General features: G+C 57.9%; 2 protein-coding genes and 1 long non-coding RNA gene across 8 annotated transcripts; 2 read left to right on the forward strand and 1 right to left on the reverse strand.

Annotated features, from left to right (window-relative positions):
• The first annotated feature begins 2651 nt into the window (after positions 1-2651).
• LOC106026503 (uncharacterized) lies at positions 2652-6158 on the forward strand. Its single transcript, XR_010045301.1, has 4 exons — positions 2652-3130; positions 4216-4247; positions 4745-4824; positions 5779-6158. It is a non-coding gene; the product is annotated as an uncharacterized LOC106026503 (long non-coding RNA).
• A 1991-nt stretch (positions 6159-8149) lies between these two features.
• Rfng (RFNG O-fucosylpeptide 3-beta-N-acetylglucosaminyltransferase) lies at positions 8150-10878 on the reverse strand. Of its 2 annotated transcripts, none has more exons than XM_013147191.2 (8): positions 10642-10878; positions 10518-10566; positions 10018-10090; positions 9739-9892; positions 9518-9606; positions 9282-9447; positions 8873-8955; positions 8150-8784 (listed from the first exon to the last, which is right to left on the reverse strand). In XM_013147191.2, the coding sequence occupies exons 1-8, from the start codon at positions 10876-10878 to the stop codon at positions 8703-8705; spliced, it is 933 nt and encodes a 310-aa protein (XP_013002645.1). In that variant the 3' UTR covers positions 8150-8702. The 2 variants fall into 2 exon arrangements, with proteins under 2 accessions (XP_013002645.1, XP_003464956.2); XM_003464908.5 differs by having other exon boundaries at positions 9988-10090.
• Gps1 (G protein pathway suppressor 1) lies at positions 10437-15625 on the forward strand. Of its 5 annotated transcripts, none has more exons than XM_013147189.3 (14): positions 10437-10580; positions 11770-11862; positions 12349-12530; positions 12916-13080; positions 13163-13298; positions 13379-13456; positions 13568-13628; positions 14022-14107; positions 14269-14363; positions 14472-14577; positions 14652-14732; positions 14808-14945; positions 15019-15153; positions 15232-15625. In XM_013147189.3, exons 2-14 carry the CDS (start codon positions 11785-11787, stop codon positions 15304-15306), a joined length of 1416 nt encoding a protein of 471 aa, XP_013002643.1. In that variant the 5' UTR covers positions 10437-10580; positions 11770-11784; the 3' UTR covers positions 15307-15625. The 5 variants fall into 5 exon arrangements, with proteins under 5 accessions (XP_013002643.1, XP_003464871.1, XP_023418692.1 ...); XM_003464823.4 differs by lacking the exon at positions 10437-10580 and adding an exon at positions 10935-11059; XM_023562924.2 differs by lacking the exon at positions 10437-10580 and adding an exon at positions 10935-11059 and having other exon boundaries at positions 13571-13628.
• Positions 15626-15768: the final 143 nt, after the last annotated feature.

The following is a 15768-nucleotide window of genomic DNA, read 5'->3' on the forward strand; positions in this document are numbered from 1 at the left end:
AACTAACTCAGCTGCCTGTGGTAGCAGGACTATATGAGTAGCTTGAGCTGGCCAGCCAGCTAGTGAGAAAAGCATGTCTGCAAAATACAGGAAAAATGACATGTTTCTAGAAGGATCCATCTGCATAATTCAATTCAGGTAGCAACTGAATTGTTTTTGGAGGCTGTTGCTTCCATTTCTGATGTGTTAACTTTTGTGCCCTGGGGAGTTCCACCTTTTTATTGAGGCTCATACCCAGCTAACATTCCTGGAGCTGAGTGGCTCTGCCATCCTGCTGTGCTCATCTTTTACAGAGAGCTATGGGAGGAAGCAGGAGACTGTCTGATGGTTTTAGAGATTGCACACCAGTACCTGGCTGGCCTTATTTGCAATGCTTAGAACCAATTGGAGAAGGAAATACCGTATCCAGCTCTGTACAAATTAGTATAAGGAAATAATCTCCATTTAATCAAAGTTGCAGCAATTGTTCTGCATTCAAGGGGAGTCACTCAAGTTGTCTTCTACACCTAGGTTCAGCTGGGTACACAGAAACCAAGATAGGGAACAAGTTGGGGCCAGGGCCACTTGAGGGGACAAGTGGAATCTGAGGGTGGGGCAGGGGCCAGCCTGGGGCACCTGGTTGAACAGCTGAACTGCCCTTTTGGAGTTCAGGCGGTGCAGGTGCTGCAGGGACCCATTAGGCCCAGAGAAACCTGCAGGCTCCAGACCAGGAGGACCCCCTGAGGTGGAACCCCTCCTCCAGAAACAAGGGCCAGAAGGCAGCCTTGCAGGTCCCTTTGCACCCAGTGGGCTCTGGCCCCAGGGCGTGCATGACCCAGGGGACTTGTGGCACAAAGCTGACACAAGCCAGCAAATGAGAGTGGGAACCTTGTGTCCTGGCCGCCCTGTCTCCGTCTCAACTCTGCCTTCAGGTCTTCACCTTGAGAGGATGTTAAGGCCCCAGCTTGTCACCCCTGTCACCGTGCTGGCTTCAGACCCTTCCTGTTACTCTTCTGCCCTTAGCAGCCCCTGGTTCTCTGCCAAGAGCTTCTCACCAGCTGTGCCACTGGGGACAGTCAAGAGAGGTCTCCGCCTCTCTTGCCTCCCTCAGGCTCGGGTGGTGTGTACAGTGCAGCATCCAGACCTCGCTGTCAGCCAGCCTTCCAGGCCCTTCCAGAAAGCGCACCCTGGGCCTCTGCCTGCCCACTCTGATCCCTGCTGGGGTCTTTTCTTCCTCTGTGTCTTGGTCTCTGGGCCCAGCGGAAGGTCAGCTCCTTGGAGCTGTGTGGGCTCCCGCCAGCCCCGTACATCCCTTGTCTGGTATTTTAGCAGGACGGCAGACCTGTGGCGACCTGCAACCCCTCGGGAGGAAGGACAAGCCTAGGGCAAGACTCAGGTGCCCCTTCCGGTCCTCTCTCAGGCTGAGGAAAGTACTTGGCTGCTGTCCCAGCACTGTTTTCCAGCATCTCTGTTGGTACCAACCCTGACCCTCATGAGTCAGTGCCGCCATGCCACTGCGGACGCTGGCAGTGGGAGGAGCTGGCGGTGCGGGTCAGGCACAGCCTGAGTCCCCCCGGCTCACGGACCATCTTGCAGGCCCTGCTCCTGGGCTGAGCAGGCAAGTCCATGGCTGTTCATCCCTCTCATCGAGAATTGTACCCAGGCCCTCGAGCTGAGCTTTGCCCCCAGCCTTTATTTGCTTTTTATGATTTGAGACAGGTGTTCTGAAATCTGCCCAGGCTTGACTCAGACTTGGATTTTCCTGCCTCAGCTTACCAGAGTGCTGAAATTCTTAGCATGCACCACCAAGCCTGGCTTGTCAACAGCTCTGGGGGAGAGGCTTGGCCAAAGCCTGTTGAATCCCCAAAAGGGCAATGGAGAGTCGAAGATCCCGTGCTGGACTTTGAACGGGACTGAAAAGCAGGCCAGTGCTGTGTGACACGGGCCTTGTGGAACTGCCAGGACAGGGCTGTCCAGATATGACTGTGGTTAAGGGGGTGCTGCTGTGTCCGGGGTCCATCTCTGGCCTCCTGGAAGCCCATGGACCACACAGAACTCAGGGGCTCCTGGAGCAGGTGGGCAGAGGCTGACAGAGGGAGTTCTGGGGGCCCTGGCAGGAGGAGACAACTGTTCAGGCCCCTGGCCCCTAGCCACGCATGTGTGGGCCCACACAGGACACAGGCACGTGGCACATACAAGGGCACATGTACGCACCGGAGCAGGGCTCACCAGACATGCGCGTACACGTGCACACACACAGGCACACGGGGTCGCCCGTGAGCACCTGTCATCACACGCACTGGCACATGTGCCTTTGGCCCACAGGAATCGAGTCAGCAGTTTCACCCTCAAAGCTCGCCCCAGCCAGTAGCAAGGCTTGGTCACCACCTTGTCCCTGTCCCAGGGTCCTGCCAGAGGTACCCTGAAGGCGCACAGGCCAGAGAGAGGTACCTGAGGTGGTTGCTGCTACCCTACTGGTGCCTGGGTGGCTCCTGGCTGAAACATGTCGGCCCTTGGTGGGTGCCGGAGCTTCATGAAACCCAGCACCTCTGAGAATAACTGTGTCTGAGTGGGACTGGCCTCTGTGTTGCAGGGAGCCCAGGGCTAGCCACCCCAAGGCTGCCTTCTCTCCCCCTGGATATTTAGCCCTGGCGTTCTGAGAGGCACTGGGTGGTCCTGCCAGCTCTCTGGACAGTCCTGTGTGACCTGGTCCCTGCAAGGTCTCTGTGATTCCTTCAGAGAGAGAATCTGGGGCTCAGGCTGCCCCAGGAGCCCAGGGAGGGTCATATGTGTAGGGGTTTGTGGGCTCAGGGCTGTGCTCAGCACTGGCTAAGATCCTAGTCTTTCTTGGAGTGTCCCATCCTGCCGACATCTTCTTACCCTCTAGGCTGTGGCACCCTGCACACCAGGCAGCTGCTCACAGCAAGATTCCCATGCCCAGTGGGGCCCCAGTAGTTCTCTGGCCAGGGAAGGCCTGCTGCCCCTCCCCCTCGTTATATAATGGGATTATGACACAACTTCTGAGGTGCAGACCTGCTGAGGGCCCCAGCCGGCCACATTCCTGAAAGAGTAAACTCTTCCTAATAATGCTGCATGCTGAATTCTCCCAGGGTAGGGTGCCCTGAGGTGGGCTGTGGGTGTTTGTCTGAAGGTAAGAAGATACTCTGGGAAAAGCTGCCCGGTCTTTGGCTAGATTAGTCCAGGAGAAGGAGGGTAGGGCACCCTGCTGGAAAATTGCCCTGCTGTGCACCCACTTACCCTCCTCAAGGAACTGAGCCCCACACTCTCTGTGAACATTGGCTGCCGTGTGTGGGGGGGAGATCCAGCCTGTGGGCTGCAGATCCTGCAGCAAGAGGGGGAACCGTGCTTGATGGCACACACCTATAATCCCAGCACTCAGGAGGCTGAGGCAGGAGGATTGCTGCAAGGTCTAGGCCAGCCTGGGCTACAAAGTGAGTTTAAGGCCAGCATGCACTACAAAACGAGACCCTGTCTCAAAGAAACAAACAAACAAAGAGAGGAGTGTCCCCTGCAGGCCCTCTGCTGGCTGTTTCTACCCTCTGGCTCAGTCCACCCACAGGGCCAGTCCTTCCCCCAGCCTGTCTGTGAGTCCTGGGAAGTCCAGCAGCCTCTCCCCAGCAGTGAACGCAGCCAAGACCCATTCTGTCCTCCTGCAGCTGGCACCTCCTTGGGGACTGGCTCCTGAGGAACTGTCCTGCTCAGCCACAGGGCAAGGGGAGTATATCACAGACAGCCTGAGATGTGTCTGCTGTGTCCTCTGCTTCAACTGACCATGTGCACATGCTGCCCAGCATTTGCTTGCAGCAGTGACCTCGCCACTCATACCAGGACCGCCTCCGACTAAATGACCAGAGCTCGACAGATGTCCCAGTGCCGGTCCAGCCCCAGTGCTCCCTGACGATCCTCTTCCACTGCTGGACCCAGGGTAGCTTCCCATTCCCCTAGTTCTTTCTTTCAGGAACAAGTTGTAGTTCTCAGCATTGAAATCTCTCGTGAGCTTGGTTCAGTTTGCTGTTCAATATTTTATTCTTTCAGATGTTAAAGAGAATTGTTGTCTGAAGTTTAGAGTGGCCCATTACTATTGTATAAATTCAACTTTTTTTATGGTTGATGTATTTTGCTGAATTCTTTTATTAGCTTCAACAATTATTTTGTGACAGATTTAGAATTTTCTGTATAAGATCTTGAATTTTACTTTTCTTTTTCTCCTTGCAGTCTGCAGGGCTGTGCCCTCCCCGGGACCTCAGGTGAGGAGAGTCTTTGTTTTTTTTGTCTTTTTTCATTTTTTTATCGGTACTGGGGAACGAACTCACGACTGCCTGCTTGCAAGGCAGGCGCTTATGCCGCTGAGCTAAATCCCCAGCCCTTAGTGTCTTTTTCTTGAAACAGGGTCTGCCTATGCAGGCTGGGCTTGAACTCACCGCAATCCCACACAACCTCCCACAGTCTGGGATTTCAGGCCTGAGCCACCAGGCCTAGCTGCAGTGCCTTTTACTGTCTCTGCCTTTGGTACTGCCACGCAAATTCAGAATCACTGCCCCAGTTTTTCATAATGTATCTGTCTGACCTGGGCACAGGCCTCATGCTGGCTTCAGAAAGTGAGTTAGGAAATACAGTCTCTGCTGAGTTTGTGTAATACCACTGTCAGTCATTCCTTGGGTGTTTGATAGAATTCATCAGTAAGATCATTTGATCTTGGAGATTTCTCCACTTCTTTCTATTTTTTGTTCTTTTACATGTTAAGACAGGGCCTTGCCATGTTGTCCAGGCTTGGTTGAATTTTTGATCTTCCTGTCTCAGCCTCCCAAGTAGCAGGGATTACAGGTAGGTGTCACTGGACCTAATCTGATCCTGGAGATTTCTGGTGGAAATGTTTTTGTTTTATATTATGAACAAGGGCTGAGGATGTAGCTCAGTGGCAGAGGTCCTGAGTTCAGTCCCTACCATCACACACACAAAAGTCTAATTATATAACATACAGGGCTCTTCTGATTTTATATTTCATCTGGATTCACTTTTTAAGTGACACTGTAGGGCCCTTTCCCTTCTTTCTGTGTCCCTACAGAAAATGAGTGCCTTGCCCCTGAAATGTTGCTAGGCACTGATGCAGGTGTTCAGTTTGCTCCCCAAACCCTGAAAAAACCTGGGGTGGCTCTGAGCTGGAATGCCTTAGGCCCTCATGTACCCCATCCCTGACTCTCACTGGGGCCAGAACAGGAGATCAGCCCTTTCCTCTTGGGATCAGTTGTGAGGATGAGCTCAGCGCTGCTTCCTTTGGAGCCCGGTGGGGTAGGCTGGGCAGAGGCCTGTACAGGACACCTCTTTTGTACCATCAGGTGATTTTTATGATTTCACAGTTATTTGTGCAGCCATCAGATACCGAACTAACACTCTGACACGGCTGCTAGGAAACACACAGGAGCATTTTAGGAAGATTGTGGTCCGCTCATTCTGCAGGCTCTGCTCTCCCCGTGTTACAAAGGGGAAGTCATCCCAAGTGGCTGCCTGAGGCCTCCGTCAAGGGAACCTGGTCTGCACAGGTCCCGGCGCGCCAGCCGCAGCCGCAGCCGCAGCCGTAGCCGCAGCCTTGGTCTGCAGCGCCCCCTGCTGTCTGCAACCCGAACCTTGGGGGCAGAACGAGGTGCCCGGCCCTGCTCAGCAGAGGTTGTCAGGAAACAGGGAGAGAGAATATGGGCTCAGGTTAAATCTCGGGGAGGAGGTGAGTGCGATGATCCGCAGGCACTGGGAACTAACTCTCTGTTCATTATCCACCCCCAGCAGGAGGGTACTGTCCTGGCCCGCTCAGTGCTCAGTGCCTAACCGGAATGGCAGGCTTCGCCGACGCCTAGGAAACGTCCGTCTGCAGAACCAGTGTAAAGCGGGGGCCACAACCTTTGTCTTTTGCCTTCCTGGGGATGAAATCCAGGGCCTTGTGCTCCATTACAACTGTACCCCACCCCAACATGATTAAGCTTTTGCTTTATTTGATACAATCTCAGTATCTACTGGATACTCATTATAGGTAATTTGTAAAACTCGGGTAATTCCAGCACTTGGGAGGCCAAGGCAGGAGGACTAATTAGTGTTTGAGGCAGTCTGAATTACATTAGCAAGATTTTGTCCAAAAAAGGAAAAAGGGATAAAAACATTATACTGTTTTTTTTGTTGTTGTTGTTGTTTTTCTTTTGGAGTCAGGATCTCACTATGCAGTTCGGTCTGGCCTTGAACTCACATTGTAGCCCAGGGTGGCCCTGAACTTGCAGAGATCTGCCTGTTTCAGCCTCCCAAGAGCTGGGCTAACAGGCATGTGCCTCCATACCTGGCACTAGTTTTCAGAGGCAACTGTAGATGATCATTCTTGGTACTGTTCCTTCCAGGCCTTTGTCCCTTTACAAAACAAATGGACTGGCCCCTGACTGAACTCAAAGGTCAGGACACCACCTTCTGCCCACCAGACCTTCCCCTGGAGGGCATGGGATTGTGATGTGACTGTCCTGCTTGGGCCCGTGAGGGAGGATGCTGGGCCTGAGCTGGTCCACCTCTGGACAGTGAAGCACACTAGGGCCCAACTCTTCCCTGGGTCACTCACACTGGGGGTGTGGATGAAGGGCAGATGTGAGGAGGTGTGGCATCTTGGGGGCTGCAGAACACTTCAGGCTGGGAGGTCAGAAGTGGCCACTAAGCATGGACATTTCCCTGTCACCTGTTTGGACACCCACCTCGCTGCCTCACACCAACTGGCTGGAGGACTGGGCTGGCTTCTTCCTCTTGTGCTGACTCCTGGGGACCTGACACCTGTTTCTGGGCCCCATTCCTGCCCCTAGGATGCAGCTGTGCCTCTCTCCTTGCTGTCCTTGACCTCCCCCCCACCTATGGCCCAGGCTCAAAGGGGATGGCCACAGCCTTCCCTGGAGTATGAGCTGCAGGCTGTCTCCACCTAAGGAGGTCTGTTTAGATCCAAGTTGAAACGCCGCTCAGCCTCAGTGGTACTGGATGTGGATCAGAAAAGGAAAAATGCCAGGCTCAGCTCACATGGCCAGCACACCAGCCTCGCAAGGTGGCCCTGCACTGCTTCCCACTTCACTGAGCAACACCATGGCTCCGGTCACACGACATCTGCATGGGCTGAGGCCACAGCCTTGACCTCATGCTCTCAGCAGCCCGTGGCTGTGGAGCCTCACATGTGGCCCACACAGGGAAACGAGGCTGCGAACCCTGTGCTGGGCATGACCCGCTCACAGCATCCACACACACATAGGGCCATAGGCCCGGGGCAGCACGCAGCAACCTGGGTGCTGGCACCGTCCTTGTGCAGCTTTCAGGTCACTGCCTTCTCACTTTAGTCCCGCCAGAACTTGTCACACGCTCTCTCATTGCAGGCAGGGGCCCGACACTCTCGGAGTCAGGGAGGCCACAGTCAGGGTCTGTGGGATATGACGTGGCGCTGACCCACAGAAGGGACCCTACTGACTGCCTGGTGCTGCCTCTCTGTCCCCACATGCAATGCTCCTTGTCACAATGGCATCTGCGAAAGCCTGTCAAGTTGAGAATGCTCTGGCTGGTAAACACCTTCAGCAGCCCTGCCCTTCTAGCTTAGCGAAATAGGTGGCTGCTGTTCTCACTGGTCCCGTAGCTGACCAGGGCTGTGGCTCCCAGTCGCTGTCGGCACTGGGAGGGGGTTGTGTACCTTGCATCACAGGCTGGGCCAAAGAGTCAGCATCCTAAGCACGAAGGAGGTCTATACTGCAGGAGAGGGTGCTTTCACATCACTGGAGGACGACACTTCCTAGGCTGCACCACCCTTAAGCCAGCCACATAATACACATACCATACCTGCGTTACCGTCCCACCCGGCTCCCTGCTCACGGGGCCATGCACACACAGGCCTGAGGCCCTGTGTGCGCAGCCATGCGTGTGTAATTCGCTCTCCTTGTTCGTGTGCTGGGATCAGTGTGACGCTCAGGCCCACGACTGGCAAGTTTCTGTAACCCTGCACAGTGCCCTGTGCTCACCTCAGGGTCTGGAGGCCCAAGGCTATGGGACCCAGGCCTGCCTGGAGCGAGACTGTCTGTCACAGAGCCCTGCCTCACTGCCACCGTAGAGCTACGTGACCAAGTGCTCCCGTGGACAATTAAGACAGGAGCCAATGTGAGAGTGACAAGGAGGCCTTTATTCACACTCTGCAATACTGAGGACAGAACAGGCTGTGCCCTGCACAGCGCCCAAGGACAGCAGTTGTCTGTTTCCCCCTCCCCAGAGGCCACCTTGTAGACCTATGCAGGGAGAAGGGGACAGGCAGGAGGAAGTCCTTGATGTGAGTCAGCAAGGGGAAAAGTGGCCTGGAGGCTTCCAGGAAGGCCAGCTCTGCCTGAGGACACACCATGGAGCCAGTCTGAAAGCTGCACCCTGCGGGTGGCATGAGGCCTGCTGGGAAGGCCAGAGCCCACACTCTTGTGCCCAGCCCACAGGAACGAGGCTGATGTTGGTCGCAGGGGTGCCCAAGTGCTCTGATGGAGACAGCTGAGTAGCACCCGTGACACCAGGGGCACTGCTCTCCGGCCCTCCCGGGGGCCACCCTACAAAGTGACTGGCTGAAAGCCCCAGCTCCCAGGCCCACCATGGGTTTGCACTTGGCTTTCAGGTTGGCCAGAGCATCTGTCTGGCTCCCACAGCAGCAGCCGGAGGAAGCTGGCTGAGCCTGGTCACCGTGAGGGAAGGTTACCCCTGTTCTGCATGGGACACCAGTCTGTGTCTGGGTAGAGAAGGCAGTGGACAGACTTAAACCTGGGACAGAGAGAGGAAGTAGGGTCAGGGCTGTCCAGGTGGGGCTGACATCAGAGGTCTCTGCCTAGCAACCCCCGTCACTACTCACCTCGTGGGGTCCTGCTGCAGACTGAAACCGGCCACATTCACCACATTGTGTGGGTTCTCTGGACCCCCGTAGCTTAGGGTGACCTGGGAAGGCAAGGGGTCAGGGTGAGGGCCAGTGCTTTTCCCCGAGAGCTTCTTCCTGGAAGGAATCCTGCTAAGCTCTTTACCAGGGGAGCAGGCGAGCTTTTCTTTATAAAGAAGTCCCCATGAGACCTGTGGAACTTTGCTCCACAGAATGCTGTGCCCAGAAGGCAGAGGGATCTGTCCAAAGTCCACACAGAAATCTCAAGGCTGAGACCAGCCCATATCTGTGCCTGGCTGTGAGCCCACAAGGGAGCCCGACCCCTGGGGGTGTGGAGAGCAAAGGCCTTGGCAGGCTACCTGCTGATGTGCCAGGGAGCCATGCCTACCTGCTGGAGCACAGCATCAGCTGGCAGCCTCTGCAGGTTCTCCAGGTGTGAGTGGAAGAGAGGGCTGGGCAGCAGGCGGGCCCCCAGCAGCCCCTCCACAATGTAGCCCACGGTGCAATCATCCGGCAGCCGCACCTTCTCAGCCGTGCTCATGAAGCTACCTAGGCTGAGGGAGAAGCTGGTCAGCGCCTCCTCGGCCCTCAGCTCCCTGCCTGGGCAGCAAGGCGCCCACTCACCTGGCCCAGGGACTCATCTTGAGGGCAAGGCCCCTGCTCAGGCAGAACCCCGCCCCACCGGTTGCAAACCAGAACTTGACTGTGGTGGCCTGGAAATGGGAAACCTATCATGGTGGCCCATGCCTGGTTCCTCACCCCCTACCCCTTCCCTGGACCCAAGTGTCATCTGCAGTCCACCCCCAAGAAGAGCCCTCGAAAGAGGCCACTGGCCTGGCACTCACGGTCCCACCTCCCTGGACCCTCTCGGTGGCCTCAATGGGGTGATCCAAGCTGGGCCGCCCCAGGTAGACATCCTGGTTGGGAGAGAAGGCGGACAGCAGGTGCTCCAGGCCTGAGGGGTTCACATAGTTGTCATCGTCCACGTGGCAGAACCACCTGTGGGTGGGGACAGTCCTGTTCAAGGGCCTTGGAGGTGGCTGGAGACCTCTGCCCTGGCCCAGACCCCCAGGGGATGGATGTAGTCAGCCTACTTGCGCCCAGACTCAATGAAATTGTCGTACTCCACAGACATCTTGCAGCAGAGTGCCTGGCGGGTGCGCACTGCCGAGCAGTTGGTGTTGATGACACGGCTGCCTGATGGGGGTGGGGGTGGGGGACACAGGAAAGTGAGGGTCCACAATCAGCCTGCCCCTGGGGTGGAGGGCAGTCCAGGTCCCCTGCAACTCTGGCTCAGCGGTCCTTCAGCTGTCAGTGATTGAAGAGCATGACAGTTCCTTGGGAGGTGAGGAGCACAGACAGGAGCAAGACAGACGGGCCCCACCGGCCTGTACGGAAGGATTCCCTGTTGGGTTTCCTGAGGCTGCGAACAGAGGCCCCGGGAAACCTTCAGGTGGCCAGGGAATCCTCACTTGAAAGTCGGGATGGAGCCCTGGCAAGGGCAACCTAGCTCTGCCATGCGCTGGCTGTGTGACCCTGGGCCAGCGCCACACCCTCCCCGGGCCCTGCCAACAGCTCGTAGTGGCCCCTTCAGCAACCCGCGAAGCCGGGCGCGGGGCCTCACCTGCCTGCCGCTGGAGCTCAGGGTCGTCCCCGTCGGTGAAGATGAACGTCTGGGGGAGAAACGGTAGTGAGGCCCCTGGGACGGCGGGGGAGCAGGGGACCCGCGGGCGGGCGGCCGGGCGCACCTGCGGGCGGGCGCGCGAGATCCAGGTGCGCAGCAGCAGCCCCAGGCGCGGCCCGTGGTTCTTGCGGGTGGTCTTGACCGCGATGAAGATGTCCTCGGGCCGGAGGCTGGGGGCAGCGACGGTAGCGGGCGCCGGGGCGGGAGCGGGCACGCGAGGCAGCGGCAGCAGCAGGAGCGCGGCCAGGGCCGCGACCAGCGCGAGGCAGGCCCGGCATAGCGCCCATCGCACGCGGCTCATGCGTCCGCCGCGACCCCCAGTGACGAGCGAGGGCTGAGGGCGGCGGCCCCTTTAAACGCAGAGCGCGCCCCGCCCCGCGCCTCGCCCCGGAAGCAGCTGCCGCGCTGCCCCGGAAGTAGACGGCGCGCTGCGACGGGGTAGGTGCAAGATGCCGCTGCCGGTTCAGGTGTTTAACCTGCAGGTAACGAGCCGGGGTCGCGCCCGCGCCCGCGTCCTCCCGCGGGGCAGGGAGGGTGAGGGGGGGGGGCGCGGAACTCCGCGCGCAGCGTTCCCGGACAGTCCTCGCCCCAGCCCCCCCTCCGCCTGGCGCCAACGCTCGTTGTCTCGGCGGGCAGCAGTCAGGTCGCGATGCGGGGCAGCCTGGCACCCAACTTGGCCTCCTCGGACCTGGGCAGCAGGTCAGACCTGCGGCCCGGCACGGCCGGGGACTGCAGCCTGAGCGCCAGCCTATCGGCCTGCACGCTGCTTTCCGAGGTACCACGGCGGCAACTCAGCCCTCGGCCGAGGTCCCGGGCCGACCTGAGATGATCCTCCCCTTTTCCTTTCCGTGGTGTGACTCTCCCCCCAGTGTGACTACCCGGGGTCAAGGTGGCGCCCGTCCCTGCTCTGTGGCCTGAAGGAAACTGCATCAGGACAGGGCTTGGGAACGTGTAGGAACCTTCCCGATGTTTGTTTTCCCGCTTCAGCGTTGGGCATTTAGAGGCTTTGGAGGAGCTTTTGCTGGCAAGGCCAACATAATGGGTGGAGTAGGAGGGGCCAGGGAGTGTACACTTGGGTGACAGCACTGGTAGGGAGAATGGCCCCATCTTGCTTTGAAAGACCTTGAGCAGAGCTGACCCCAGGGTACCTGAGGATGCCTGAAGTGCCAAGGTGACCCGACCTGTATTGCAGGGGGCCGTGGAGCCCATGCAGATTGACGTCGACCCACAGGAGGATCCCCAGAATGCACCTGATGTCAACTATGTGGTGGAGAACCCCACTCTGGTATGGAGCTCATTGTGGGGACCGTGATTTTCCTGGTCTCAGTAGGAGTCCAGGCTAGACTCCAAACTGTAGCCCATGAACTGATGCTTCTCAGGTCATGTGTTTCTGACTCAGAAACCTTTGGGGTTTCCTTCATCGGTTCATACTGGATTCTTGGCCCAGCCGAGACCCTCACCTACTCCTGGGGAGCCCTGCTTGTTGAATGCCATCCGAGGGCAGGTCTTCTGGGGACCAGCCTGTTCAATGCTGTTTCCTCCCTGCTTAGCTCAGCAGCTGGCACTGCCAGCCGGGCTCAGTGTTGTGCTCTACGAGAATTCCAGCCCACCCCAGTGCTTGCTCTAGTTCTGGTGCCCCTCTCCTCACCTCCCAGGCTTGAGCAAAGACTTGTCATTTAGCCATGACACTCAGGCCCTGGGCTGGGGTTGTGGGGTCCTACCTTGCACACCCTGGCTGACCCTTTTTGTTCTCCTTGTGTCCTCACACTAGGATCTGGAGCAGTACGCAGCCAGCTACAGCGGCCTGATGCGCATTGAGCGGCTACAGTTCATTGCTGACCATTGCCCACCACTGCGGGTAGAGGCTCTGAAGATGGCCCTCTCCTTTGTGCAGAGGACCTTCAATGTGGACATGTATGAGGAGATCCACCGCAAGCTTTCAGAGGCTACCCGGTAAGGCCAGGATGCGGGCAAGTGTCCGGGGCTGGGTGTGTTGTGTGCCCCATGGAGCCAGCCTGGGCAGGACCCATCCTGTGATCCTACCACTTCAGAACAGGGCAAGGAGTACACTTCTCTGCTGAGAAGTCGGGGGTGGCCCAAATCCTGGCTTCCTGCTGCTGTGTACAAGTTGAGTGACAACTTGGTGGGGCTTGAAGAGCTGTCCTCAGCCAGGCTGCACTGGGCTGCCACTCCCCCTGTGAGCCTGGCCAGTGATGATCTCTGGGCCCCTGGTCCAGACTAGGTTCCTAGGGTGGAGGCTAGGGATAGGCAAGGGCCATCTTCCCACCTCTCTGGCGGTGGTGACTGTCACCATCTTGATAGCCGAGTCTTCCCTCAGGGAGCTGCAAAATGCACCAGATGCCATCCCTGAAAGCGGTGTAGAGCCCCCGCCTCTGGACACGGCCTGGGTAGAGGCCACTCGGAAGAAGGCCCTGCTGAAACTGGAGAAGCTGGACACAGACCTAAAGAACTACAAAGGCAACTCCATCAAGGAGAGCATCCGGTACTGATCTGCCCAGGACAAGGGAGGTGGGTGGCTGGCCTGGCTGGCCCCCGTCAGTCACTACTCACGGTCACATCTGTAGGCGCGGCCATGATGACCTGGGTGACCACTACCTAGACTGTGGGGACCTCAGCAATGCCCTCAAGTGTTACTCTCGGGCCCGAGACTACTGCACTAGCGCCAAGCATGTCATCAACATGTGCCTCAATGTCATCAAGGTAGCAAGGGAGGTGGGGGCTGGGGCAGGGGCAGAGGAGGTGGCACCTAGGCTATCTCACCCTGCCCACTTGGCCACCAGGTCAGTGTTTACTTGCAAAATTGGTCTCATGTGCTGAGTTATGTCAGTAAGGCTGAGTCCACACCAGAGATTGCTGAGGTATGTATGACGCGCTTTCTCCAAGTCTACCCTTGGGCTGGGGCCTGGGCATTGGGCTTGTTATGCTGATGGCGAGGGTATGGACCTCTTGTATGTGACCTTCCCCTGCAGCAGCGTGGAGAGCGGGACAGCCAGACCCAGGCCATCCTCACCAAGCTCAAATGTGCAGCAGGTGAGGTATCCTACTGTGCCACATGCTATCCCCCGGGTCCTTGGGCAAAACCTGGCCTCACATAGCAGTGAGAACAGTACTTGGCAAGCTGCAGGTGTCACTTGACACACTTGCCTCCCTTCCACAGGTGTTACTGCTGTGTCCACCCAGGGTAGGGAAACCAGCATGTGACTGGGAAGCCCACTGGCTTCTCCAGGCTACCTCACACGTCTGACCTCAGAGTCTGTGCAGGATTCCCAGGCACTGCCCCTGGTACTTCCTAGCCAGAGTTTGTCTTGGGAAGCGGTCCTGGGACAGGAGAGGCCAGGGGGCACCTGCTGATGGCCCCAAGGTGCCAGCACCTCTTGGGGTGAGGGAGGCAGCCTCATCCCTTTTTCCTCCTGGGTCCTCTAGGCTTGGCTGAGCTGGCTGCACGCAAGTACAAGCAGGCTGCCAAGTGCTTCCTGCTGGCCTCCTTTGACCACTGTGACTTCCCTGAGGTGAGGGAAATGGGGCCTCGGCAGCATTCATAGGTCCTGTGCTGGGCTCCTATTCTGCCCTCACGGGAGGGGTGGAGGTGGCTGCTTCTGGGCTTCCCTCCCATCAAAGTGAAGCCCTGTAGTCCTGCAGTTTTGGAGTCACTTTCTTTTTTCTCCCCCAGCTACTGTCCCCCAGCAATGTGGCCATCTATGGTGGCCTATGTGCTTTGGCCACCTTTGACCGGCAGGAGCTGCAGCGCAATGTCATCTCAAGCAGGTGGGTGGGTTGGGGGCTGTCCCTCCAGTCCAGTGCCCCATCCTGGGAACCAGGGTCCTGGTCTTGCAAGGGAGGCAGGTGTGGGGCTCAGTACCCTGGCACCCACAGTTCCTTTAAGTTATTCCTGGAGCTGGAGCCACAGATCCGAGACATCATCTTCAAATTCTACGAGTCCAAGTATGCATCGTGCCTGAAGATGCTGGACGAGATGAAGGTGGGGGCAAGGGCGTGGCCACACAGAGGCCTTGGGCTCCTGCCGGGTGGCCCCTGACCAGCTCTCCTCTCCAGGACAACCTGCTCTTGGACATGTACCTGGCTCCTCACGTCAGGACCCTGTACACCCAGATTCGCAACCATGCTCTCATCCAGGTAAGGGCAGGGGACAGGAGCAGGGTGCAGGGGCACCCAAGAGTGGTGGACAGCTGTGTCACCTCTGCTCCACAGTATTTCAGCCCCTATGTTTCGGCTGACATGCACAAGATGGCCACAGCCTTCAATACCACGGTGGCGGCCCTGGAGGACGAGCTGACACAGCTTATCCTGGAGGGACTCATTAACGCTCGCATCGACTCGCACAGCAAGGTGGCTGCAGGGTGAGGCCGGGGTAGGGAGGGGGCAAGAGCCACTGGGCCCTGCTGAGCCTGTGCCTGTGCAGATCCTGTACGCGAGGGACGTAGATCAGCGCAGCACCACCTTTGAGAAGTCCCTGCTGATGGGCAAGGAGTTCCAACGACGAGCCAAGGCCATGATCCTGAGGGCAGCTGTGCTGCGCAACCAGATCCATGTCAAGGTGAGCAGCCAAGGGGTTCTCATCCAGGGTGTTGGGCAGCAGCCGATAGTCAGTGGCTGAATCCCTTGTCCACTGCAGTCCCCTCCCCGAGAAGGGAGCCAGGGAGAGCTGACGCCAGCGAACAGCCAGTCCCGCATGAGCACCAACATGTGAGGGGCACGCACCTCTCCCTGCCCTGCCCTGCGGACGAGGCACCCAGGCTACCTATCTGCTCACCTCAAGAAGCTCCCTGCTGCCTGCAGCCACTGGATGGCACCCCCTTTATCCCCTCGCACCCTGTTCTGGGGCCTGGGGCAGCAAGCAGGGTGTCCACTGTAGCCTTGTGGGACTGATGGTTGGGCTCTGTCCTGTAGACAAGACTGCAGTGCCTGGCCCTGCTGGGCAGCACAGGCCCCAGAGCCCCTTCTGTCCCTGTGTTGTCTGGGGTGCAGGCCAGTCACTGCCTGCCTGTCCATTAAAGAGCAGACTGACAGTTGTCTCTGGCTCTGCTCCTTCCTGCTTCCAGGCACCTGGGACAGGGCACTGTCCTGGCTTTTTCTGGACTCTTAGGGAGGCTGTTCTCTGCAGACACAGCTCATTTCCTGGCTGGCCCAGGACAGCAGCTCCAGGCTTAGG

Source organism: Cavia porcellus, unplaced genomic scaffold (genome assembly GCF_034190915.1).
Source record: "Cavia porcellus strain 051 isolate PalLab524CR breed Dunkin Hartley unplaced genomic scaffold, mCavPor4.1 scaffold_32, whole genome shotgun sequence".
NCBI lineage: Eukaryota > Metazoa > Chordata > Mammalia > Rodentia > Caviidae > Cavia > Cavia porcellus.

Excerpts from the sequence above, each read along its gene's own strand:
- Rfng (XM_003464908.5), bottom strand. The coding sequence starts at position 10,878 with ATGAGCCGCGTGCGATGGGCGCTATGCCGGGCCTGCCTCGCGCTGGTC. Across the intron at positions 10,091-10,517 it reads TGAGCTCCAGCGGCAGGCAG|GCAGCCGTGTCATCAACACC; the intron begins GTGAGGCCCCGC and ends CACCCCCATCAG. Across the intron at positions 8,956-9,281 it reads CTGATGCTGTGCTCCAGCAG|GTCACCCTAAGCTACGGGGG; the intron begins GTAGGCATGGCT and ends TTGCCTTCCCAG.
- Gps1 (XM_003464822.5), top strand. The coding sequence starts at position 11,227 with ATGCGGGGCAGCCTGGCACCCAACTTGGCCTCCTCGGACCTGGGCAGC. Across the intron at positions 14,364-14,471 it reads CGCAATGTCATCTCAAGCAG|TTCCTTTAAGTTATTCCTGG; the intron begins GTGGGTGGGTTG and ends TGGCACCCACAG. Across the intron at positions 15,154-15,231 it reads GCAACCAGATCCATGTCAAG|TCCCCTCCCCGAGAAGGGAG; the intron begins GTGAGCAGCCAA and ends TGTCCACTGCAG.